General features: G+C 44.6%; 1 protein-coding gene across 1 annotated transcript in view; it reads left to right on the top strand.

Annotated features, from left to right (window-relative positions):
• The window catches only part of LOC148887024 (contactin-associated protein-like 5), a 58500-nt gene that overhangs the window by 24281 nt on the left and 8125 nt on the right, over positions 1-26094 (top strand). The window contains exons 8-17 of the mRNA XM_089016207.1: positions 1794-2067; positions 3347-3498; positions 7230-7413; positions 10342-10495; positions 13105-13211; positions 13692-13811; positions 18990-19208; positions 21494-21627; positions 25262-25349; positions 25438-25638. Coding sequence (XP_088872333.1) covers positions 1794-2067; positions 3347-3498; positions 7230-7413; positions 10342-10495; positions 13105-13211; positions 13692-13811; positions 18990-19208; positions 21494-21627; positions 25262-25349; positions 25438-25638 — 1633 coding nt within the window. The remainder of the gene's footprint in view (positions 1-1793; positions 2068-3346; positions 3499-7229; positions 7414-10341; positions 10496-13104; positions 13212-13691; positions 13812-18989; positions 19209-21493; positions 21628-25261; positions 25350-25437; positions 25639-26094) is intronic.

Consider the following 26094-nt stretch of genomic DNA (forward strand, 5'->3'; position numbering starts at 1 on the left):
TCCTCCACCATCAGGCTGCTAAAAGACCTGGGTATCCACGGACAGGCTCTGCGGCACACAGTTAGATCAGTCTATGAAGCCGCAGAAAGAAGCAGCCAGTGGATCTGGATGAAGAGGAAGGACCCTTGTTGGGCTCATAGAACAACAACCTAAGACACAACACCCCTCCCCCCATCAGCTTCTCAACATCTGATTGGGCATAGGACACAAGCGCGGACGTGATAAACGATGAGGGTGTCTAGTGATTAAAAGGCCGAAACACCCAATGATTCTTTGGCACACTACTGACGATGTGTCCCAGCTCCCACACCACTCTCAACAGCAAGGCTAATCTCATGGGAAGACCATCCATTGGCACAAATGGACAGAATAACATCACGTCCAGTGTTACATGATTCTTCTCATCTATGCTTGTCTGTGACTGTAAAGTGTCCTTGAGAGTTTTGAAACGCGGTTGAAATAAAATGCATTCTTATTCTTATTGTTGTTCTTTTAATTGTAAATTGACCTTGGGTGCGTTGAAAGGTGCTTGTAAATTAAATGTATTATTATTATTATTATTATTATTATTATTATTATTATTTTATTATCTGATTCTGATTTCATTTTACTTTATGATTTACCACAATCTATCTACAGTCATATGTACACACATACAGTACAGTCATACTGTACAGTCACATACAATACAGTCATATGATAGCTGCAAAACAAGATGTGCCGGTACATTTCTTGAGGAAAAAATTGTTTCAGGTTTATTTATTTATGTTTTATTCAGAGGTTTATAGATGTTTAGTCTGGCTACTGACTGCTGCTTCTATATTGCAGTAGCATGCGATGAATTACCAGCCTGTGTATCTTCCATGGATGTGAATAGCTTCCTTCAGGGAAATAATATTCCAAAGAAAAGAAAATCTCAAATGTATAATATTTCCAAAATGTTATAATTTTGTAACTCACCAACTCGATGTGATGAAATTAATGGAATTGAGTTATGTCCGTCCAGGCAAGAATAAGCTATGTTTTAGGTTTAATTAACACAGATAAAGAAGACTTGCTTAATCGAACAAAATACCAGGATAGGAACTATGAAAAGGAGACAAAGGCTCATTCCGTTAACCGAGGATGTTGGAAGAGTATCAGAGCGTCTTTGGGACTATTTATTACATTGACGATCAGGGTGTGGTATAAAAGGGCTTATCAGTTTCAGATATTTCTAAAGGTCACCATATATGGAAAACGCTGTTGAAGTAGGTACAAACAGGAGGATAAGGCAGGAGCTAAGTTGAGTTGTTTTTGGAATGAAACATGATTGATTCTTCTGTTACCATGTCTCCACCAGGCTCCACAAACAGCAATAGTAATATTGTACTGTGTTCCACAAAAATCGTACATTGTGTTTTAAAAATATCTGTATTTTGCATTAAAGATGTACAATTGTCTGCTGATGCACTGCCATGGTTGGAATTTTATTATTAGGTGAATGAGAGAAATCCAACTGACTTCACAAATGGCAATAATGTGTGGGAATGTCAGATAACAAAAAATGTTAGATTTATCATGTTTTAAATACATATGTCAGGTGTATGAAAACTTTACAAGCTTATTCATTGAAACAGTTGGAGTTGAATTATTTTTGGTCTACGTGAGAGAAAGGTTTCACCGGCGGTTCTTCAGGCATATGTTCTGTGCCCGAGCACGTCAAGTCGATTTCCACACAAATAGAATTCAATCTCACCTGAGACACCCTGTCCTAAAAAGAGGTGTAAATTGGAGCCTGTGTCACCTTCTAGGGCAACGTGACCTTCTCATGCTCGCAGCCCCAGCTGCCGGCTTGTACCTTCCTGAGCGCCAACAGCAGCTTCCTGACACTTCCGTCAGTAGTGGTGGGGGCATCTGCCGTAGGGGGTATATCTACCCGTTTCCACTTCCGCACATGGAATGCCGCGGGGCTTCTACTGGCTGTGCCAGTCGGCCCAAGACTCCAGAGAGCACAGCTCTACATCCACAATGGACGGTTGCAGCTGACCCTGCATGCCTCTGGGCGCAAGTCGGAGCTCACTCCAGGTGAGCGAAAACCTGACACGCAAACATAATTGAATCAGCTAGTATGTGCTAGAGTGCCCTGAAAAGAACACCGGTTGCTTGTGCAAATTAATTGCACCACCCTGTGATCTTGACTGGTTGCCTGTTTAAATCATTCTAAAGCCTGTGAAACGTTCAGTGCTCGGTTCTAATTCTTGTTTCTCATCTGGTTCGCTGTTCAACGAAGTTCTGTGATGAAAATATCAGCGAGGACGATAGATGGTGAACAAAAAGCTACTTTATTCTAATGAAACAAAAGGAGAACATCTCTCGTCGGGACGGGAAGCCAAGAGCACACGAACACAAGAAGAACAAAAGCACAAAAAGCAAGAGCCCTCCCGCTCAACCTAGTTTTGAAAAGACACAGCAGCGATCTGTTGTCCAATCAGCTACGGACAAGTTTGTTGGGAGTCACACAGCAGCGATCTGTTGTCCAATCAGCTACGGACAAGTTTGTTGGGAGAACATTTAGACTGAAAGTTGATACTTGTCACATCGTGATTTCACAACGATTCAACTGATAAGCTTCATACATCCATGTAGACTAAATTAAACATGCAATAACATAATATGTACTGATCTAAACATACTAATATAACATAACATGTACTAAACTAAACATGGAATAACATAATGTTTACTAATCTAAGCATGAAATAACGTAATATGTTTACTAATGTGCATAAGCACTCTATCATTCAGAACAATGTTTGTCACGATATGGTTGGAGTCTGTTATATATACTTGACCAACCACATTCCCAAATTGTTTTCCAGGCCTTTGATTGGATAATTAATGGATTACAATGTCCTAATCCCCTTTCCGTCAGGTATAAAGAGAAGGGGGTTTTCGCTTGTAAATCAGTCCTTCTTAAACGAGATGAATACAGAAGGACATTACTGTGATGGATTGGCCTTGCAATTCACTGGTCTTGAACCCGATTGAGAATTTATGGTCAATAATCAAGATTTGTCTGTGCGAGAGAGATTGCAACACAAAAAAAACTAATTATCATTAGTTACTAATATATTGTAAGCTGTCTTCGGGCACGAGGCGGGGGACACCCTGAATTGCTTGCCAGCCAATCGCACTTCTTACTAAAATGTACATTTTAATCATTTGAGTCAAACAATTGTAAAACAATGTAAACAATGAATTTTATGCAAAATAACAGGGCGGTGCAATTAATTTGCACAAGTGTGTACTTGTTGCCGCAAAAAGAGGAAAGGCAGAAAAAAATACCTCCTTGGTTCTCTTGCAGATTACACAGTCAATGATGGATTGTGGCATTCTGTGAGTCTGGAGATGAGCAATTTCTTCATCCGTCTCACAGTGGATAGAGAGTTGCCATCCGAGATTCAACTGACAGCGGCCCTGGAATCGAGAGGAAACTTTTATTTTGGAGGTTGGTGTGTATAAGTCTTTTCCCCCTGCAAAAACGTGTTCAAAATGTTTGTAAACAATATCCTTTGAGTTACTTAAAATTTTGCTCCACAGAAGTATCTCAAAGGATATTTGTATTAAGTTCATCCTGTCTACTTGATATCTAACTCAAAACAGATTCTTTTCTTACAGACCGTGTATTTTAGGTGTTCAATTACCTGACATGTTTCGGCGTATACTTCCGCCTTGGTCAGAGTGTCACGGATGTTGTTGTGACGCGCCTTTTTTCAGCTGGTGTTGCTATGAGGGCGTGACCTACCTGTCAGATCTGACAGGCAAGGCACGCTCCCCTCGATGGGGAAGGGGCCCGCGAACCGCGGCCCCAATTTGGCTGACGTCCCGCCCAACCGGAGATCCCGCATAGACAGCCACACCTCTTGCCCGATTTGGTAGTCCAGTGCCTGGCGGCGACGACGTTCCACGATGTGCTGGTACAGGGACGCCGTGCACGACAGGGCGGCTCTGGTTTCCTTCCACACCCGATGGGCCCATCTGAGGTGGTGTTGAATGGACGGGACCTCAACCTGGCCCTCCCGGGTGGGAAACAACGGTGGCTGATAACCACAAGCAGACATGAAAGGAGACCGACCTGTGGCTGAGGAGACCAGGGTGTTGTGTGTGTACTCCACCCCCGGCAAGTGGAGAGCCCACGACGCTGGACGGCGGAGGCACACACACTATAGAGCCGCTTCCAGATCCTGGTTCTTGCGCTCCGTCTGGCCATTGGACTGAGGGTGATAACCAGACAACAAGCTCGCCGACGCCCCTTACCATACCTTGGACACGAACTGCGGTCCCCGGTCCGACAGGATGTCCGCCGGAATCCCATGACGGAGACGGACGATGTGGTTAACCAGGAGCTGGGCTGTCTCGATGGCGGACTGCAACCTGGTTAACGGGATGAAGAGGGCCGACTTGGAGAAGCGGTCCACCACCGTGAGGACAACCGTCTTGCCACGGGAAGGGGAAAGGCCCGTGACGAAGTCCAGGGAGATATGGGACCAAGGTCGGGAGGGAACTGGTAGTGGCTGGAGAAGTCCCGCCGGGGTTGATGGGAGACCTTCCCACAGGCACAGGCTGGGCATGCCTTCACGTAGTCCGCGACGTCCTTCCTGTAGTCCGGCCACCAGAACCGCTGGGCTATAAGGTGGATCGTCCTGTTGACTCCAGGGTGACCCTGGAGGTGTGTCCCCAGTGCAGCACCTCAGCGCACAGTGTGGGGGGGACGAATAGGGGATCCACTGGGAAAACCTTGGGAACCGGGTTACCACCTTGGGCCTCCTGAACCTCCTCCTTCTCTGCCGGCTCGTCAATGCGTGACAGGAGTCCGGTTTGGTGTTCTGCGAACCGGGGCAGTAGGTGAGAGTGAAATTGAAGCAGGTCAGGAACAGTGCCCACTGAGCTTGGTGCAAATTCATGGCTGCCAGACACTGTGAAGGGATGTTTAGCCCCTTCGAGGCAGTGTCTCCTCTGTTGTGCCATACTGCTGCTCACAAATGTTCACTTCTGCTCTTAGTCTAGCTTCAACTACTCTTTCCCAGAGTTTCATAGTATGGCTCATCAACTTTATTCCTCTGTAGTTAGTACAACTCTGCACATCTCCTTTGTTGTTAAAAATGGGCACGAGTACACTTTGTCTCCATTCTTCAGGCATCTGTTCACCATCTAAGATCTTGTTGAATAACCCAGTCAGGAACACCACCGCCACCTCTTCAAGACACTTCAATACCTCGATTGGTAAATCATCAGGCCCGAGTGCCCCTCCCCCCTTCATCATCTTCAGCGCCTCTTCGACCGGTCCAGGATGGGATTCATAGGTTTGATTCGCATATTTGTTATGGCAAAAAAATTTACACAACCGTCTGTATTTATCCGGGCTCGGGACCGGCACAATAAAACACTGGCTTGTGCCCCCTTGTGGCTACATTATATTTCCTGCACTACTACGCATGTGTAAACCAGTGTGGTGTTTGCTGTTGCCGTTTCCAGGCCAAGCAGTTGGAGTAGCTGTAGGCTGAGATTGGATTAGACGTTTGTGGAAGTCTTGTTTTGGTTGTAGTGAATCTAATTGCAAGGCCATGGCAGAGAAAAATATTTCGTATTATGCATCATGGGGAGTTTTAGTTGTCGGGGGAGCAGCACAGTGCATTATGTTTTTTTTTCACACTGGAGAGTATTTCCCCCCAGGTAAGTTTCATCGTAGAGGAGTTAACTGTATGTCGCAAAGAGTAAATGAAAAAAACAAATAAGGAATGTCTACTAGTAAAGAGAAAAAAACTGAGAAAGTTGTTTGGAAGTGGTGAGATTGAGCCAGGCTTTTCCAGAAAAAAATATGAACGCATCAATACCTGAACAAAGTCGAACATAACAAAATCCATTGAAAATACAGGCTGAAACAGAGATTCCAAACTAAAAACCTCCATCATTGGGCTTCTGGAAGACATTTTCCCACAGGTACCTATAAGATGGTTCGTTGACACGCAAACATAATTGAATCAGCTAGTATGTGCTAGAGTGCCCTGAAAAGAACACCGGTTGCCATATACACACTTGTGCAAATTAATTGCACCACCCTGTGATCTTGACTGGTTGCCTGTTTAAATCATTCTAAAGCCTGTGAAACGTTCAGTGTTCGGTTCTAATTCTTGTTTCTCATCTGGTTCGCTGTTCAAAGAAGTTCTGTGATGAAAATATCAGCGAGGACGATAGATTTTGAACAAAAAGCTACTTTATTCTAATGAAACAAAAGGAGAACATCTCTCGTCGGGACGGGAAGCCAAGAGCACACGAACACAAGAAGAACAAAAGCACAAAAAGCAAGAGCCCTCCCGCTCAACCTAGTTTTGAAAAGACACAGCAGCGATCTGTTGTCCAATCAGCTACGGACAAGTTTGTTGGGAGTCACACAGCAGCGATCTGTTGTCCAATCAGCTACGGACAAGTTTGTTGGGAGAACATTTAGACTGAAAGTTGATACTTGTCACATCCTGCTTTCACAACGATTCAACTGATAAGCTTCATACATCCATGTAGACTAAATTAAACATAATATGTACTGATCTAAACCTACTAATATAACATAAAATGTACTAAGCTAAACATGGAATAACATAATGTTTACTAATCTAAGCATGAAATAACGTAATATGTTTACTAATGTGCATAAGCACTCTATCATTCAGAACAATGTTTGTCACGATATGGTTGGCGTCTGTCATATATACTTGACCAACCACATTCCCAAATTGTTTTCCAGGCCTCTGATTGGATAATTAATGGATTACAATGTCCTAATCCCCTTTCCGTCAGGTATAAAGAGAAGGGGGTTTTCGCTTGTAAATCAGTCCTTCTTAAACGAGATGAATACAGAAGGACATTACTGTGATGGATTGGCCTTGCAATTCACTGGTCTTGAACCCGATTGAGAATTTATGGTCAATAATCAAGATTTGTCTGTGCGAGAGAGATTGCAACACAAAAAAAACTAATTATCATTAGTTACTAATATATTGTAAGCTGTCTTCGGGCACGAGGCGGGGGACACCCTGAATTGCTTGCCAGCCAATCGCACTTCTTACTAAAATGTACATTTTAATCATTTGAGTCAAACAATTGTAAAACAATGTAAACAATGAATTTTATGCAAAATAACAGGGCGGTGCAATTAATTTGCACAAGTGTGTACTTGTTGCCGCAAAAAGAGGAAAGGCAGAAAAAAATACCTCCTTGGTTCTCTTGCAGATTACACAGTCAATGATGGATTGTGGCATTCTGTGAGTCTGGAGATGAGCAATTTCTTCATCCGTCTCACAGTGGATAGAGAGTTGCCATCCGAGATTCAACTGACAGCGGCCCTGGAATCGAGAGGAAACTTTTATTTTGGAGGTTGGTGTGTATAAGTCTTTTCCCCCTGCAAAAACGTGTTCAAAATGTTTGTAAACAATATCCTTTGAGTTACTTAAAATTTTGCTCCACAGAAGTATCTCAAAGGATATTTGTATTAAGTTCATCCTGTCTACTTGATATCTAACTCAAAACAGATTCTTTTCTTACAGACCGTGTATTTTAGGTGTTCAATTACCTGACATGTTTCGGCGTATACTTCCGCCTTGGTCAGAGTGTCACGGATGTTGTTGTGACGCGCCTTTTTTCAGCTGGTGTTGCTATGAGGGCGTGACCTACCTGTCAGATCTGACAGGCAAGGCACGCTCCCCTCGATGGGGAAGGGGCCCGCGAACCGCGGCCCCAATTTGGCTGACGTCCCGCCCAACCGGAGATCCCGCATAGACAGCCACACCTCTTGCCCGATTTGGTAGTCCAGTGCCTGGCGGCGACGACGTTCCACGATGTGCTGGTACAGGGACGCCGTGCACGACAGGGCGGCTCTGGTTTCCTTCCACACCCGATGGGCCCATCTGAGGTGGTGTTGAATGGACGGGACCTCAACCTGGCCCTCCCGGGTGGGAAACAACGGTGGCTGATAACCACAAGCAGACATGAAAGGAGACCGACCTGTGGCTGAGGAGACCAGGGTGTTGTGTGTGTACTCCACCCCCGGCAAGTGGAGAGCCCACGACGCTGGACGGCGGAGGCACACACACTATAGAGCCGCTTCCAGATCCTGGTTCTTGCGCTCCGTCTGGCCATTGGACTGAGGGTGATAACCAGACAACAAGCTCGCCGACGCCCCTTACCATACCTTGGACACGAACTGCGGTCCCCGGTCCGACAGGATGTCCGCCGGAATCCCATGACGGAGACGGACGATGTGGTTAACCAGGAGCTGGGCTGTCTCGATGGCGGACTGCAACCTGGTTAACGGGATGAAGAGGGCCGACTTGGAGAAGCGGTCCACCACCGTGAGGACAACCGTCTTGCCACGGGAAGGGGAAAGGCCCGTGACGAAGTCCAGGGAGATATGGGACCAAGGTCGGGAGGGAACTGGTAGTGGCTGGAGAAGTCCCGCCGGGGTTGATGGGAGACCTTCCCACAGGCACAGGCTGGGCATGCCTTCACGTAGTCCGCGACGTCCTTCCTGTAGTCCGGCCACCAGAACCGCTGGGCTATAAGGTGGATCGTCCTGTTGACTCCAGGGTGACCCTGGAGGTGTGTCCCCAGTGCAGCACCTCAGCGCACAGTGTGGGGGGGACGAATAGGGGATCCACTGGGAAAACCTTGGGAACCGGGTTACCACCTTGGGCCTCCTGAACCTCCTCCTTCTCTGCCGGCTCGTCAATGCGTGACAGGAGTCCGGTTTGGTGTTCTGCGAACCGGGGCAGTAGGTGAGAGTGAAATTGAAGCAGGTCAGGAACAGTGCCCACTGAGCTTGGTGCAAATTCATGGCTGCCAGACACTGTGAAGGGATGTTTAGCCCCTTCGAGGCAGTGTCTCCTCTGTTGTGCCATACTGCTGCTCACAAATGTTCATTTCTGCTCTTAGTCTAGCTTCAACTACTCTTTCCCATCGTTTCATTGTATGGCTCATCAACTTTATTCCTCTGTAGTTAGTACAACTCTGCACATCTCCTTTGTTCTTAAAAATGGGCACGAGTACACGTCATCTCCATTCTTCAGGCATCTGTTCACCATCTAAGATCTTGTTGAATAACCCAGTCAGGAACACCACCGCCACCTCTTCAAGACACTTCAATACCTCGATTGGTAAATCATCAGGCCCGAGTGCCCCTCCCCCCTTCATCCTCTTCAGCGCCTCTTCGACCGGTCCAGGATGGGATTCATAGGTTTGATTCGCATATTTGTTATGGCAAAAAAATTTACACAACCCTCTGTATTTATCCGGGCTCGGGACCGGCACAATAAAACACTGGCTTGTGCCCCCTTGTGGCTACATTATATTTCCTGCACTACTACGCATGTGTAAACCAGTGTGGTGTTTGCTGTTGCCGTTTCCAGGCCAAGCAGTTGGAGTAGCTGTAGGCTGAGATTTGGATTAGACGTTTGTGGAAGTCTTGTTTTGGTTGTAGTGAATCTAATTGCAAGGCCATGGCAGAGAAAAATATTTCGTATTATGCATCATGGGGAGTTTTAGTTGTCGGGGGAGCAGCACAGTGCATTATGTTTTTTTTTTTTTCACACTGGAGAGTATTTCCCCCCAGGTAAGTTTCATCGTAGAGGAGTTAACTGTATGTCGCAAAGAGTAAATGAAAAAAACAAATAATGAATGTCTAGTAGTAAAGAGAAAAAAACTGAGAAAGTTGTTTGGAAGTGGTGAGATTGAGCCAGGCTTTTCCAGAAAAAAATATGAACGCATCAATACCTGAACAAAGTCGAACATAACAAAATCCATTGAAAATACAGGCTGAAACAGAGATTCCAAACTAAAAACCTCCATCATTGGGCTTCTGGAAGACATTTTCCCACAGGTACCTATAAGATGGTTCGTTGACACTGACGATATCGTAGTTTCTGTCTCATCTTGAAATTAGTATTACAAAACAAATGACCAAATATTTCTCAATGACCATGTTCACTACAGTGTTTCTCAAATTCCCCCTCATCGGCTTTTTAATTAACTTTCTTGTGGAAATGAACAGCCTCCCTCCCATCTAATGTAGCTCGTGTCAAATCTAATGTTTATTTGAAACATAACACATTCAAACTAACATAGCAGAGAAGACTGAAAGCATCCTTGTCAACTTCCTCAGTTTCTCATTCAAATGTGTTGAAAGTCAAGTATTGCTTTCTCTTTTATTTGTTCTTGCGTAAGGCTCGTTCCACCACCTCGAGGTACATTTGAACAAGCACATGTAAAACTCACAAGTATAGTAGATTACATGGTATAATTTTCTTCCAGGATGTCCCACTGGTGACTGTCCATCCCCGGCCTTCCAAGGATGCATGCAGCTAATCTCCATCAACAGCCAGCAGGTGAACCTCAGCCTTGTGCAGCAAGGCGTGCTGGGAAATTTCAATCACCTTCACTTTGACACGTGTGACATCACGGACAGGTAGACGCTCGTTTTGGATTTAATGATGGGTTGATAATGACCTCCATTCTCATTGACGTCAAGTGCGTGATCCACTCTGAGTAAATAAATTCCACATCCCAATTAGGCAGACCCTTCTTTTCCCTACAAAAAAAAAAACATTTTTTTCATGTACAGTAATTACTGATTGTTCCAGAACTTTTGTTGTTATTAATCAATCATTAACTCATTCACTGCCATACCCAAATTTATTTTGAATTGCAAAATTCAATTCAAATTTCTCCATTGCGAGACTAATAAAGGCAAATCCAATCCAATCCAAAAGCATGACGCATTTCCCGAATGTGTTCTTTATTTTCTTGCGAGGGGTGCGGGTGCGCCGATAAAGCGCTGGTCAGACCTCCCACGAGGAGGCAGCATTTGTTTTTTGGACAGCTGCCCCCATTTCAATCTCAGATAACCGCAGAGCTATATAACTTGGGAATTGAGTATGTTTTTCCTGATGAAAGAAGAGAGTCTAAAGTTTGTCACGCTGCATCGAATGTTTTCGTAGTCCTAAAACTTAATATTCTGTGGGCCTTGCAATTTGAGTGCGGATAACAAAAACCCTGGCACTGGAGTAGACATATTTTTGCACATCGTCTGCCAGTGAATGAGTTAATGTCATCAAGTAATTGAAATTTTAATGCATATTTTTTAAACCTGGTACAGAAATTACCGGTGGCAGAGGTCCTCAGGTATTAAATAAGACTTCCTCAATCTACTGTATCTCCCTGTGCTCTGCAACTTTAAAGGACCAATGCCGCCCCAGACAAGTTGTGTCCATAATTTGTAAAAGCACTTCAAATTACTTCTACTTAGCGATTTTTACAAAGATTCCACGGCATATAGCTATATTTTACGTTTTAAGAGTTGCGCTGAATATTCAGAAAGTCTTGTTTTCAAGTTGATGACGATGCCTAATGTGACGTCACGTCTGGAACTTCGTGTTGATGGCGAAATTAGAAGGAAAGCACATGAATAACGCGATGGTGAATCGCGTTATATATAATCGCGTTGTGCGTTGCACAAAGACTACTATTTGATACTAGTTGACACAAATTCCCAGCAGACAAATCAGTCCATTTCCAACGGAGCTTGGGCGCCATCTTGGTCATTTTCTGGGATGCTACATTGGAGTCCTGACGGCTCGAATTGATATGGGAGGACTTCTTTAATCGATTGCAAACATTTATTCTTTCCTCTTCAGAACTATTTGAATCATATTCATAACTGGATGAGTAATAACAAAGCATCTTCTCCCAATCTGAAGCCATTGTTTTGATTCTGGAGCAAGGCACGACGTCCTGGCGTCACAAAGAGGGGGCAGGACTTCACCAGTTCGGAGTTCATTTTGTGGCAGTTTTGGGACACTTTAAGTCATTTTTATTGGTGTTTTGCATTTGACTAAAAACATCAGCTTGCATGATTTTGATATTTTAGATGCTATAAAACGTTTTTCTGATGTCAGTTAGGAAACAAAAAAATGGTGTCGGTTGTCCTTGAAGTAACTGTGTTGAAATGCCTTTTATTACAAGTCCAAATGAAAGAAATGCAATCATTCACATCGAACCTCAGTTGTGAATCCAACATTTGGCGGTCCAGATTAAGAAGACTGCGGGCTGTAGTTTGCGCATGTCTTTTTTAGAGGAAATTGTGGGACGTTGTGGGCAGAGTACTTGGAAGACCTCCTCATCTCAACCAACACACCTACCTTAGAGGAGGCAAAGTCTGCGGACTTTGAGGTGTCCTCTCTTATCTCCGTGGTTGTAGTCACCGATGTGGATAAAAAGCTCTTCGTTGGCACGACCCCAGAGGTGGATGATATCCGCTCGGAGTTCAAAGCTCTGGTGTGGTGTTTCGGGCATGTCCCACTGGAGAGAGACTCCTGAGACGACCGAGGACACGCTGGAGAGACTATGTCACCCAGCTGTCCTGGGAATGCCTCAGGATCCGCCAGGAACAGCTGGACGTCGTGACTGGGAGAGGAAAGCTGCCTCTGCGAATAAGTGGCGGAAAATTGATGGATGGATTTCTTTATTTGCCTTTTATTTAACCAACAAACGTGACAGAACATTTTCCTGACCAGTCTCTTTAGATTCTACATTGAGTTGTTTACCTGGTAGTGTTCCAACCCATCCCGTGCAGGAACTAATAGGATCTCCAAAGTGTTCTGCCCAACTTTAATTGACATGTGCATCCACCAACACACTCAAACAGATAACTACTTGTGAACATTGCTGAACTTGGTGAATCAAAGACAATGGCAAAAGCTGCAGTTACCTACTGACTAAACAAAGAAAAGAGACAAATAAACCCATATTTAAACATTTGTCTCAATAAAATCACAAACCATTTTCAATAGTTTTCTGTTCAGTTTTAATTATGAGTCTTTTTGTTTCTGGGACGAATAAAGGTATTCTGATTCTGATCTTTCTTTTCTGACAACCCACGGCACGGGACTGTTTTCTGCCTCCAAGATGCCTGCTCAACCAGATTTAATGTATGAATATGAAACGTGAAACTGGTCTATATCCAGTGCATATCAGCAAAGGGTGACGACCATTTCCCAATGTGTTCTTGTGTGACAGGTGTATTCCCAACAAGTGCGAGCACGGTGGCCTTTGCTTGCAGACCTGGAACACCTTTTCTTGCAACTGCTCTGGAACAGGATACTCGGGAGCTACTTGTCACAACTGTGAGTTGTTTTAATTTTTGCACCTTTCTGGCTATCGACCCAAAGTCGTCATAGTGCACAATGCAATGTTTGTGTTGCGCTGTCTGCTAAAAGCCACGTGGGTCCTCTTTCTATGCGCCTTTCAACACTTTCAAGTACACTTTACAGTCACGGTATAGTCCAAAGCACGAAACAGGCAGCCAACACAGATGAAATTACTGTCCTCACAAAGGAGTTAAGGAAGAAATGGATCAGGAAATGGTCGATGAACTCTCATAGAGTTGAAAAAAATGGCTGCCATGCCGAGTATGCAAATTGCCAAACGAACGTTGTTTTTTTTGTTTTGATTTTTTTGTTTCCTCGAAGAGGTTGTCGGCCACCCGGACCGAGATGTTTTGAAAGTTGTACGCCCAACGTAAAAGTTGTACGCCCCGAGCCTCCGGGCAGACATTATTTCAAACACCGATCACTGAACAGTTCAAAATTGTTCTGCCTTTGCAGCCAACTATGAGTCATCCTGCGAATCGTACAAGTTGACTGGCGGCTCCTCAGGCTTTTATTCTATCGACCCAGATGGCAGTGGGCCCCTAGGGGCAATGCAGGTGTACTGTAACATGACAGGTGAGCCCGCCCGCAACAGCCCACCCCGCATGGGAAGGACAACAACATAAGTCAGTTTTCTACGACACTGCAAGTGTCCAAGACAAAAATGAAGGCAGTGCTGTCTCTTTCGATTAATGAATTGATTGTCTCATCAAAAATAAGTTTTCGTAACCTCAAAGTGTTTTATTTTCTGGCAAGGATGAATCCATAATTTGGGCAAATTATATATGAAAATATTTAATATTATATTTAATATATTTTATATTACAATGATACCTTGGCTTACAAACGCTTTAGCTCACAAACATTTCGCCTTACGAACATTAAATTTGCGAGAATATAATCTTGGCATACGAACTAGTTTTCGGCGGACGAACCAAACCGCACAGCGCCATGGTGGCCCGCGGACTAGTTTTTGGTGGGGGAACAGCAAACCGCACGGTCGAACACAGCCACGGTGGCTCGCGGAGTAGTTTTCCACATCCTCTTTGAGTGCAGACTTGGAGGACTTTTGCTATTATGGGACCGACAAAGACCCCGCCACAGGGTAGTGATCAGCTGAAGAGGACACAAAAGAAAATTACGGTCGAGCAGAAGGAGATAATTGAAAAACACGAACGGGGTGTCGACCATTGCTATGTTTGGCTAAGGATGTTTCTGTGTTGTCTAAGCAACAGTCTCAGGCAATAGAAGAGGTTGAAAAACTTCTGTTGATTTAGATTAATGAAAAGCAGCTAGCTCGGGACAGTGTGAGTGAGGGTACTATCGCTGAGAAAGCACAGCAATTTCACTCAGATATCATCAGGAGAAACTACATCAACGAACATCACTAAGGTCAATAAAACGACTTTATTATCCAGTACAGTTTATTTCTTTAATTACAATACAATAGCACATTTATTTGTCACGGTTTGCATGGTGGCGATGGCGGTTGTAGATCCCAAAAAAGCAGGCAGGAGGGAGCAGCAGGTTGTATTTGACAAAATGTATTAAAATAAAGTCAGCAGGAACAAAATCTAAAACATCAAAATCATCTGTACAGAAAAATACAACTTATCAAAGAAAACCAAGAGTAAAAATCTGCCTGATGGGAACGGGACTCGGCCTGACGTGGACGATGCACTGCCAGGCGCAGAGTGACACCCCGGACGGCCACAACGGAACAGGTCTCGACCGGACGTTGACGTGGACATTACGGCTCGTCGAGTGACGCAATTCAAATTTGACACGGCTGGGCTAACATGGACGTGAACTGCCCGACACCGGGGAAACGAGACCAGTCTTTAGCAGCTGCGGGATCCAGCGGTGAGTGGGGTCTCGGACTGACGTGGAGGCGGACGTTACGGCTCGTCGTGTGACGCAATTCAAACTCGATGAGGCGTAGCCAAACGTGGACGTCGCACTGCCAGACACCTAGTGTCACCCTGGACGGCCACCTGGAAAGAGGTCTCGGCCTGACGTGGACGCGGCACAGCTTGTCGTGGGCGTGAGTGCGACCCTCACACAATCACGCGCCGACGCGTGGCTCGACGTCGACGTTACACTGCCAGGCACAGGGTTGAAATGAGACTGGTCCGTTGTACCTGAAGATCCGATGGTTGGTCGGGTCATTCTGTCACGATTTGCAAGGTGGTGATGGCAGTTGTGGATCCCACAAAAGCAGGCAGGAGGGAGCAGGAGGTTGTATTTGACAAAATGTATTAAAATAAAGTCAGCAGGAACAAAATCTAAACATCAAAATCGTAAAAATCTGCCAAGATGAAACAAACCTGACAGGGCGCAGAAAACACATGCACAGCATACAATGCAAACACCCGACACCGAATGATCGTGCCGGGAGTCCTTTTAACTGCCACTGATTGGAACGACCAACACCTGCGCGGCTGCAGGCAGGGCCGACAGCGCTACCCGTTGGTCGCCAACCAGACCATGACAGTACCCGCCCTTCAAGGGACTGCTTCCAGAAGTCCCAACAGTCTCCCAAAAGGTCCAACTCGCCAGGGAACAATGGTGGAGACAGCAATCGTTGCCTCTCCAGCATATGATGGGGGGCGGCCTGATTGGAACCGGACTTGGCCTGACGTGGATGACGCACTGCCAGGCGCAGAGTGGCACCCCGGACGGCCGCATGAGAACAGGTCTCGACCGGACGTGGACGTTACAGCTCGTCGAGTGACGCAATTCAAACTCGACGCGGCGTGGGCTAACGTAGACATGAACTGGACTTTCCCCGGCACCGGGGAAACTAGACCAGTCCTTAGCAGCTGCGGGATCCAGCGGTGAGTGGGGTCTCAGACTGTCGTGGACGCGGACGTTACGGCTCGTCGTGTGACGCAATTCAAACTCGACGAGGCGTGGCCAAACGTGGACGTCGCACTGCCAGACACCTAGTGTCACCCTGGACGGCCACCTGGAAAGTGGTCTCGGCCTGACGTGGACGTAGATGCGGCACAGCTTGTCGTGGGCATGAGTGCGACCCTTCTCACACAAACACGGCACGTGTTTGTGATTGGATTGCAATTGGAACGACCAACACCTGCACAGCTGCAGGCAGGGCCGACAGTGCTACCCGTTGGTCGGCAATCAGAATGTGGCAGTCTGCCACTGATCAGGACGACCAGCATCCCGTTGGTCGCCAACCAGATCATGACATTAGTATGCCCTTACTGTTTTTGAATGGGAGGAATGTCGGTGCCATTTGACTGTCATTGCTGGACAGCTCTGGGGCCATTGAGGTTCGCCTCGGGTATAGTGAGGCAGAAGGAGAGAAACATTTACACGAGTGAGAAAAACATAATAAACACGAAAACACCAAATTGCCGGGAGAGAGTATCCGCTGCGTGTTCACGTGCCACCATCTTCTGTCTTCATCATGCTAGAACAACTTGAACCCTGACCCTAAGTCTCCTGAACACACAGTATAGTATGTCTACCTTCCTTCTCTGCATCATGTCAACCAGCTCTCTACCTTTACCTGTCATTGTTCCTACATTCAAAGTTCCTACTCTTAGTTCTATACTCTTGGTCTCTATTGAACATTTTGAATGGATTTCAACTTACGATCATTTGGTCGGAACGGAACCCGTTTGTAAGTCCGATGTTACCTCTATAGTAGGACTTGCCATAACCGACAGAGAAAAGCTGTTGTAATGGATGTAGCGGTCCCGAGTGATGGAAACGTCAAAAAGAAGGAACACAAGAAACCAGAGAAATACCAATGGCTCAAAGAAGAGCTTGAGAGAGCCTGGAAGGAGAAGGTGACAGTCATGCCTGTGGTGGACGGATCACTAAAGGCAGCGACCCCTAAATTAGATGAGTATTTGCCACAGATACACTACATACTGTATGTACATACTGTATGTACATATGTATGAGAATTGGAAGGGACTCCATTCTCGCCTTTTTTGCTTGTGAATTCTCCCTGAAAATCTTTGTTTGCATTCAAACCTGTCGCCCATTGCACTCCTTGTCCTGCCCCACTGAGAACTAGCCTCTCATGACATTACAATATATATATATATATATATATATATATATATATATATATATATATATATATATATATATATATATATATATATATATATATATAGAGTACCATTTTGCAATGTAACTCAATGAGTTCACGTACGCTACGCAGCCAATCGGAGCAGAAAGGTGCGAATGTGCCCTGCCCATACGCGGCGTTCAGGTTACAGGCCGCAGCGTACACATCTGATGTTGCTCACAGTGGTCCTCAGTGTGCTCAGGGAGCTTGTGTGCTGCTCAAACACATGAAAAATTAGAAGGATCATTGGTTATGGCGCTCCATGTAGGCTTTCCCAGCCAGTATCTTACACCTTGCACTTATGTCTTGAGTTATCTCAGATGCCTCTTTGCACAACCTCACCTTGGGTCTTGTCTGGTGTCGTGTATCTGGACCTCTACGGCCGTGGTGCTTAGGGTCTGCTCTTGACCAGCCAGAATGAGTGCATCTGATCTGTCCTTCAGGCCAGCTCTCTCTAGCCACTGATAGGAGTTCTTGAGATCTGTCACTTCCGTTATGGTCCGGTGGTACATCCCTTTAACAGCGTAGCCTCCCATGATGGTGCATCTTCCAGCCCCTCATCCTCTGTTCCTCATTCTCTGAGACATTCTCTGAGTACACCATCAGTTGGAGCCTTTTCTTTGATGTATTCATGGAGCTTGGATTTTTCATCCTGGACTGTGGCTCTCACACTCACTAGTCCTCGGGTCCTTCCTTACAGCTTGTGTACAATCTCAGGGTGCTTCTCAGGAACTTGAAGGTCTCAACGGTTCACATGAGGCAGTTGGATAGTGTGAGGGGTAGCTGTGGTGATGGATGTTTCCTGAAGTCCACGATTATCTCTACTGTCTTCAGCGTGTTCAGCTCCAGGTTGAGACGGCTGCACCAGAGCTCCAGCTGCTCCACGTGTTGTTGACCGTGGTGTCGTCTGCGAACTTTATGAATTTGACAGCTGGGTGCGTTGAGGTGCAGTCGTTTGTGTCAAGAGAGAAGAGCAATGGAGAGAGGACGCATCCCTGCGGGGTTCCAGTGCTCGTGGTTCGTGTTAAGGATGATATTTTTCCCAGTCTGACCTGTTGTGTCCGTCCTGTCAGGAAGCTGAGGATCCGCTGGCATAGAAGTCATAGAAGTCAAAGTCAAAGTCAAAGTCAAAGTCAAAGTCAGCTTTATTGTCAAATATGCTAATATGCATGACATACAGCACAGATGAAATTAATGTCCTCTCGGACCCAGCGTGCAAGACATGCAAGGCACTTATAACGTGGCTAAAAAAGACATACAATTGACAACAGACAATACATGTAATTTCTGTATGTAAAGTGAGGTAGTGTCGTATGGAAAGTGAGGTAGAAACATAGAAGCTACAATAGTGTCTGTGGCTATGTTATGCATCCACTCGACGCTGCTACGCTAAAGGGACAAAACAATGCATCAACCGCTCCATCTGCGACAATGCACATTACAAAACAGTTCAAGACGGAGTCTAATATTTCTGAATATTGATCCACATGTCAGGCTTTTGGGAAAATTATGCATATTACATTCGCCTCATAGTGTGGAAAATATAGTTCTTATTGAATCATTTTTTGTTTCATATTTGTGCTCATTGTTGTACAATGCACATGTTCTTGAACAACCAGTAATAAACTGCAAATATGCTTTTTTCGCAGAAGTGTCGCTGTCCTTCGACAAAGAGTCATCGCTGATTTACACACTTCAGGAGCCTTTCTCTGTGAAGCTGAACAAAAGCCTGCAGGTGGAGAGCAGTAGCAGCAGTCGCTCCAGAGAAGACTTTTCATTCAGCTTCATCACCTCTCAGAGCCCCGCCATGCTGTTTTCTGTCAGAACCCTCAGTCGCCAGTACATTGCTGTTATTGTGTCCAGTAATGGTGCGTGCACAGATTGGTTCCTATGTACCAATACTCCTCTTCTTCAATTTCAATGTCTACTACAACAATAAATATTCTCTTGTATAAAACCATATTTGCAGTACTTATAAGAAAATGTCCTTAAGTCGGAAATGACTAAGGTAAATGTTTTGTATGAACTTGCAAGCATGGGATTGGATTGGAGCCTTTATTAGTCTTGCAGTGGGGAAATTTACATTTCACAGCAGCAAAGTTATGAAAGTAAGAGGAAAGGTAAGGAAGAAGTAGGAAAACAAATACAGCAGCTGCTGCAAAGGCAGCCACTCTCAGCGCCATCTTAAAGTAAAAAAAAACGAAATAATGTGAGACAACACAATAGACACGGACAGTCATTCAATTTCAAGCATTTTGGATTGGATTTTTGCACCCTCGTTTTTGCATGAAGCAGTTCTAGATGAAAGAGAGGATTGAAGCGTTCTTTTCACCAGTGGATCAGGGACGTCATGGTGGAATTTGCATGTATGCTACAAGCTAAATGTTGAAAGCAAACACGCAGCTGTGGCATCCATTGATGAAAATAGATTGTCTTACATCTCCGGTCCCACATAAATCCGCTTCAATTCCAAGCCGCAACAGTTCCAAATATGCATCGGCGCTCTTGGCTGACGCGCCTTCTTATCACGGCCTCCTCAAGCCATGCATTCATCTAGCCGCAGACTGTCCAACAGCGCCGACCTTTCCGCTGATCAAAGCGGGGCTGTGAAGATGTTGCCCATTACAGGCGCAAAAAAGCACAATGGCCCCCAGAGGTGTCCAGCGATGGCAGTCAAATGGCACTGACATTTCTTCCAAATTAAAAAACTGCTGGTATATTCGTGCTGCCGAAAAGGTGCAACCGCTCAGCACAGTCCCCTCCTTGATCAATGTCGTGGCCAAAAAAGCTGAAAAACAATCCGTATCCGTTCCACACAATGCACAACGACTCAAAATGACAAACGAAAACACAAAAACAACAAAACAAGCAAGGATCGTGGGAGCACCTGTTGACGGCAAAAACATTATACAACAAATTAGCACAAATTACAAAGCAACAAGAATAGCCAGAAAAATGAAGTAAACATGGTGCACACGTTGTACAGTCACAACACCAACACAGTAAAAGACTGTATATTTGTTTCCCTCTTGGGGAAAAAAATAGTATTTTTTGACTGTTTGTTGGATTCCTTCTTTGGTGTATCAGAATGTTTGCCTGCATATCGTCCACAATTTGTTGCTAGCTGCAAGTATCTGTCCCGTTGATCATCGCTTATGTAACTGGTTCATTTTTGGGGAGTACACCATGCTAATAAAGACAGTTACACATCGTTGTTTTGGATCCGATGATAGAAAATGGCTAAGCGGAACACGTTTTATCCATTGCGTATTCCGTTAAGTCCAGTGACTGCTGCTTGAATTTCAATACTGACAAATGTTTTTAGAGAAGCATTTCATCTATGTTTACAAGACATTCACAAAAGACATAATTGTTGGAAACCATTTACAAAATTATTCCACTTGTTAAATCTGGTGTCGTGGTCGTCTCCACTCATATGCCAGCAGCATTGGGCCTCATTCATTGACAGTGTGATTGTGTGTTTTTTTGTTTTTGTTGTCTCGATATGTGGTCAAAGACTGACTGGCGAACAGTTAAATAAGTCATCTGTCTTCCGTCACCAAGTTTTCTTTTGTTGGCAAACATGTTTCAAAGATTAGTTGTTTTCAATGTTGATAAAAAAATTGATATTATGATATTTAGAGACTAAATTCTTTACTGCGTACGAAAATGTTTTTGAAGTCTTGTGCCATGAAAAATCATGAACTAAATTGTGTTGTTCAGTGCTCAAAAGTTCTTTTATTCATTGAAGACTGACTTGACTTAATTTCATAGGGAAAAAAAGTTTATTTGGAGACTCAAGTCTTCACTGTTTCAAAAGCATTTTGGTTTTTTTGAAGACTGAATTGTCCTCATCTATCAATCCATTCATTATCCAAACTGCTTATCTTCATGAGCCTATTAGCCCAGCTGTCTTCAGGCTGTAAGTGCGGACACCCTGAACTGGTTTCCAGCCCATCACAAGGCACAAATAGATGGTATTTCCAGTATTTCCAAAAATTATTATGTCTGCACAGCTGTGCAGCTTTCTTATTTCCTCACACAACTTAATTTTGACATTTATTAGCTCCACCAGACAAAACGGAATGTGACATAAATAAAGATAAGAGGGGCTATGCGGTTCACATTTGTGCTGTGCATACTTTGCTTCCAGGGAGTTTGCAGATCTGGTACCACCTGCAGGCAGACAGGAAGCCATATGTCTTCTGCCCTGCTACCACTAATCTGGCTGATGGACGAATCCACAAAGTACAAATCCAGAGAGTGGAGGAGAAAATCTATGTACAGGTGAGGCAGGCACACACGAGTGGAACTGTGTCAAAATGTCAAGTTTTTATTCCAATTGCCATGTGGTGTCTTTCAAATTCATTAGCATTGATTATCTACTTTGTTATGTAAATTGTGACACTTTCGCCAAGGATTCGCGGCCTGGTATTAAAGAGGGTGTGAAAAAAAAAAAATAATAATACAAAAGGGCGGCCCGGTAGTCGAGTGGTTAGCACGGCAGTTTCACAGTGCAGAGATTGTGAGTTGAAGACCCGGTCCGGCCTGCATGGGTTTCCCCAGGTACTCCGGTTTCCTCCCACATTCTTTTTGGAAAGAATGGTAGGCTGATTGAACACTCCAAATTATCCCGAAGTGTGAGTGTGGGAGACACACAAAGACAGACGGCTCCCCCCAAAATGGCTCTCATCTACCGACCCCCCTGTCCACGAACTGTCCTCCCCCCACAAAGAAACTCCCGAAACCTCGGAACACCACATGGCATGCAATGATGATGAATGCACTAATGTTGATTTATGCATTAATGTTACGGAAGATTCACGATCAATTGCAGCTGCATTTAAAATAAAAAAAGAACACGTAATCGTCCAGTTCAATAAATTAATCTCCCCCTGGTTTTATGAACCTTTGTCTGCCAGGCGCACGGTATCCGACTCATAATCCGTACAGGCCTTACGAGTCTACGCCGACAGGGCTCGGCTAGAACTGATCCACTATACCACGTTCACCTGCCAACAAGCCCACCGATCACAGATCAACCGTAATCAGAATTCCTTGGCCAAAAAAATCTTATGAAATCCATTCATTCAACATAGCTGCATGCTGGTGGCACTCACCCGTTAAAGCAATCCTGAGCGACGAGCATCAAGAAGAGAGGCGGCCCCACTCGAACACACTCAAAGGAAAGAGCCCCCCCAGCAGAGCTGGAGATTGCAGATGTAGGATCGGATGCCACCATAACCTTGCCCCTCCCTATCTTTCTGACCTGCTTCAAATCGCCGTTCCCTCTTGATCCCTCAGATCCTCATCCTCCCTTCACCTCTATGTGCCCCGTGCCCGTCTCACCACGATGGGATGCAGAGCTTTCAGCCGCTCTGCTCCCAAACTCTGGAACTCACTTCCAACCAACATCCGTAATATTGACTCCCTCCCTATCTTCTTCTTTTCCTTTCGGCTTTTCCCCTCAGGGGTCGCCACAGCGAATCAATGTCCTCCATCTATCCCGGTTTTGTGCATCCTCTTCTCTCACACCAGCTACCTTCATGTCCTCTTTGACCACATCCATAAACCTCCTCTTCGGTGTTCCTCTCGGTCTCCTGCCTGGCAGTTCAAGGCTCAACATCCTTCTCCCGATATAGTCGCTCTTTCTCCTCTGGACACGTCCAAACCATCTCAGTCTGGCCTCTGACTTTCTCTCCAAAGCCTCTAATATGAGTTGTCCCTCGAATGTACTCATTCCTGATCCTATCCAACCTGGTCACTCCCAAAGAAAACCTCAACATCTTCAGCTCTGCTACCTCCAGTTCTGCTTCCTGTCTTTTCTTCAGTGGCACTGTCTCCAGTCCAAACATGGCTGGTCTCACCACAGTTTCATACACTTTTCCTTTCATCCTAGCGGAAACCCTTCTATCGCACATCACACCTGACATTTTCCTCCAGCCACTCCAGCCTGCCTGGACACGCTTCTTCACCTCTTTTCCACACTCTCCATTGCTCTGGACAGTTGACCCCAAGTACTTAAAATCCTCCACCTTCTTTATCTCTTCTCCCTGTAGCATCACTCTTGCACGTGGATCCCTCTCATTCACACACATATATTCCGTCTTGCTGTGACTGATCTTCATTAATCTCCTTTCCAGGGCATATCTTCACCTCTCTAGTTTCTCCGTCACCTGTTCCCCGTTCTCGCTACAGATCAAAATGTCATCTGCAAACATCACGGTCCAAGGAGATTCTTGTCTAACATCGTCTGTCAGCCTGTCCATCACCATAGCAAACAAGAAGGGGCTCAGAGCTGACCCCTGGTGGAGTCCCACCTCCACCTTGAATTCCTCCGTCACACCGACAGCGCACCTCACAACTGTCTTACAGTCACGATACATGTCTTGCGCCGCTCTGACATACTTTTCCGTCACTCCAGACTTCCTCATGCAATGCCACAGCTCTTCTCTGGGCACCCTGTCATACGCTTTCTCCAGATCTACAAAGACACAATGCAATTCCTTCTGACCTTCTCTGTACTTCTCTATCAGCATTCTTAAAGCAAACACTGCATCTGTCGTACTCTGTTTTGGCATGAAGCCATACTGCTGCTCACAAATGTTCACTTCTGCTCTTAGTCTCGCTTCAACTCTCACCCAGAGTTTCATTGTATGGCTCATCAACTTTATTCCTCTGTAGTTAGTACAACTCTGCACATCTCCTTTGTTCTTAAAAATGGGCACGAGTACACTTCGTCTCCATTCTTCAGGCATCTGTTCACCATCTAAGATTCCATCCCTATTTTCAAGTCCCACCTCAAAACCTATCTGTTTAAAATTGCTTTCAATGTCTAGTTCAATCTGCTATTTTATTATTTATCATTTTACTCATGGTTTTATTGTTATGTGCTTTGTTTTGTTTTTATGTTAAAGTCTCCTTGGGTGTTTTGAAAGGCGCTTGAAATTAAATGTATTATGATTATTATGCATTGAGACATGCATTTAATCTTCTTTTTTCCACTTGTTTTTAAATGCATTTAAGTCAATTGAGCATTTCAATTCAGTTCTTTTCAAAGTTATGTCTCTGTTAAAAAAAACTCACACGCAAGGTTGACAAACAGAATAGATAAACAATTGATTTTCATGTTTATGAAAATACAGACATTAGATCTGTTAATTTCAAAAACAATTATGAGGTTCATTGCATTTGCCTCAGCTTCTTGTGCTTCATTATTATCCATTAAAGGACAGCCGACACAATTTTTTTGTTTCCTAACTGACATCAGAAAAACATTTTATAGCATCTAAAATACCCAAAACACGCAGGCTGATATGTTTAGTCAAATGAAAAAGACCAATAAAAATGACTTAAAGTCTCCCAAAACTACTTCAAAATGATCTGAGAAAGTTTCAGTTTCAGAAGGTCCCGCCCCCTTGTTCATGACGTCACGCCAAGACGTCTGCCTTGCTCAAGATTCAAAACAATGCTCCATTGGAAATGGGCTGATTGGTCTGCTGGGAATTTGTGTCAACGAGAATCAAATCGTAGTCTTGTTGCAACACACAACGATTCACCATCGTGTTATTCGTGTGTTTCCCAAAATGCATTGTGTGTCGCTTTCTCGGTCAGGGGCGTTCCCTCCGTGACGTGACGTCAGGAATCGTCACCAACTCAAAAACAAGACTTCCTGAATATTCAGTGCGAGTCTTCAAATGTGAAATATAGCTTCCTGCGGTGGAATCTTTGTAAAATACGCTCAGTAAAAGTGATTTCAAGTGATTTTACAAATTATGGACACAACTTGTCCGGAGGCGTCGGTTGTCCTTTAAGCATAAAGCATGCACACCAAAATCAAATCATTCACAAGTCATCACAAATGAGTGACTTTATTTTTCTTCACTTGTTATATAGTGGTTCATGCTTTCTCTTCAAACAGGTGGACCAGGGCATCCACAGACAATATACCCTTACATATGATGGAGAATTAGTCTTGATCAGAACTGTGATGTTGGGTAAAGTCACCAGTAAGTCCTTCATTTTGTTCAAGATGCTACAAAAGTTACAAAAGGGTCTGAAGCAATCAAATGATGTAACTATTAACTATCCCCAAAGGATTGGATGCTTTCCATGAGGAAGCAGCTGAAGCTGCTGCAAAGGGTTTTGTGGGCTGCCTCTCGTTGGTGCAGTTCAACAACATGGCACTGCTAAAGGCAGCGCTCACCAACCCTGGAAGCACATTGGTCACTGTCCGTGGCCGATTGCTGCAGTCGAATTGTGGTGCTCTAGCAGACACTTCCTCGCGATCTTTGCAAGGTATGCTGGTGAGGTTGATGTTGAACTTTGGTATTTTTAGCTTTAAAAAAAAAAGAATTTTCTGAATTATCTTCTCATTATTCTCATTTTTTAAACAGACAGTGAGTTAACATTACCTTGATATATATATATATGTGTGTGTGTGTGTGTGTGTGTGTGTGTGTGTGTGTGTGTGTGTGTGTGTGTGTGTGTGTGTGTGTGTGTGTGTGTGTGTGTGTGTGTGTGTGTGTGTGTGTGTGTGTGTGTGTGTGGCCCGTGGGCCTTAGTTTGCCCAAGTCTGCCATTGAGAGGCTGTTACATATGTTGTTGGCGCGATGTTACCAGGACTCTGCTAATAAAGTTGGATAAAAATACACAATGGATTCACGTTTGTTATTATATTTAAAAGAAAGAAAAACAGTTTCCATGCCAGTCGTATCATTTTATTTTGTTGTATGTATCTGCCGGTCCGTGAAA

The sequence above is a fragment of the Hippocampus bargibanti genome, linkage group LG15 (genome assembly GCF_051943395.1).
Source record: "Hippocampus bargibanti isolate YZ-2025 linkage group LG15, ASM5194339v1, whole genome shotgun sequence".
Lineage (NCBI taxonomy): Eukaryota > Metazoa > Chordata > Actinopteri > Syngnathiformes > Syngnathidae > Hippocampus > Hippocampus bargibanti.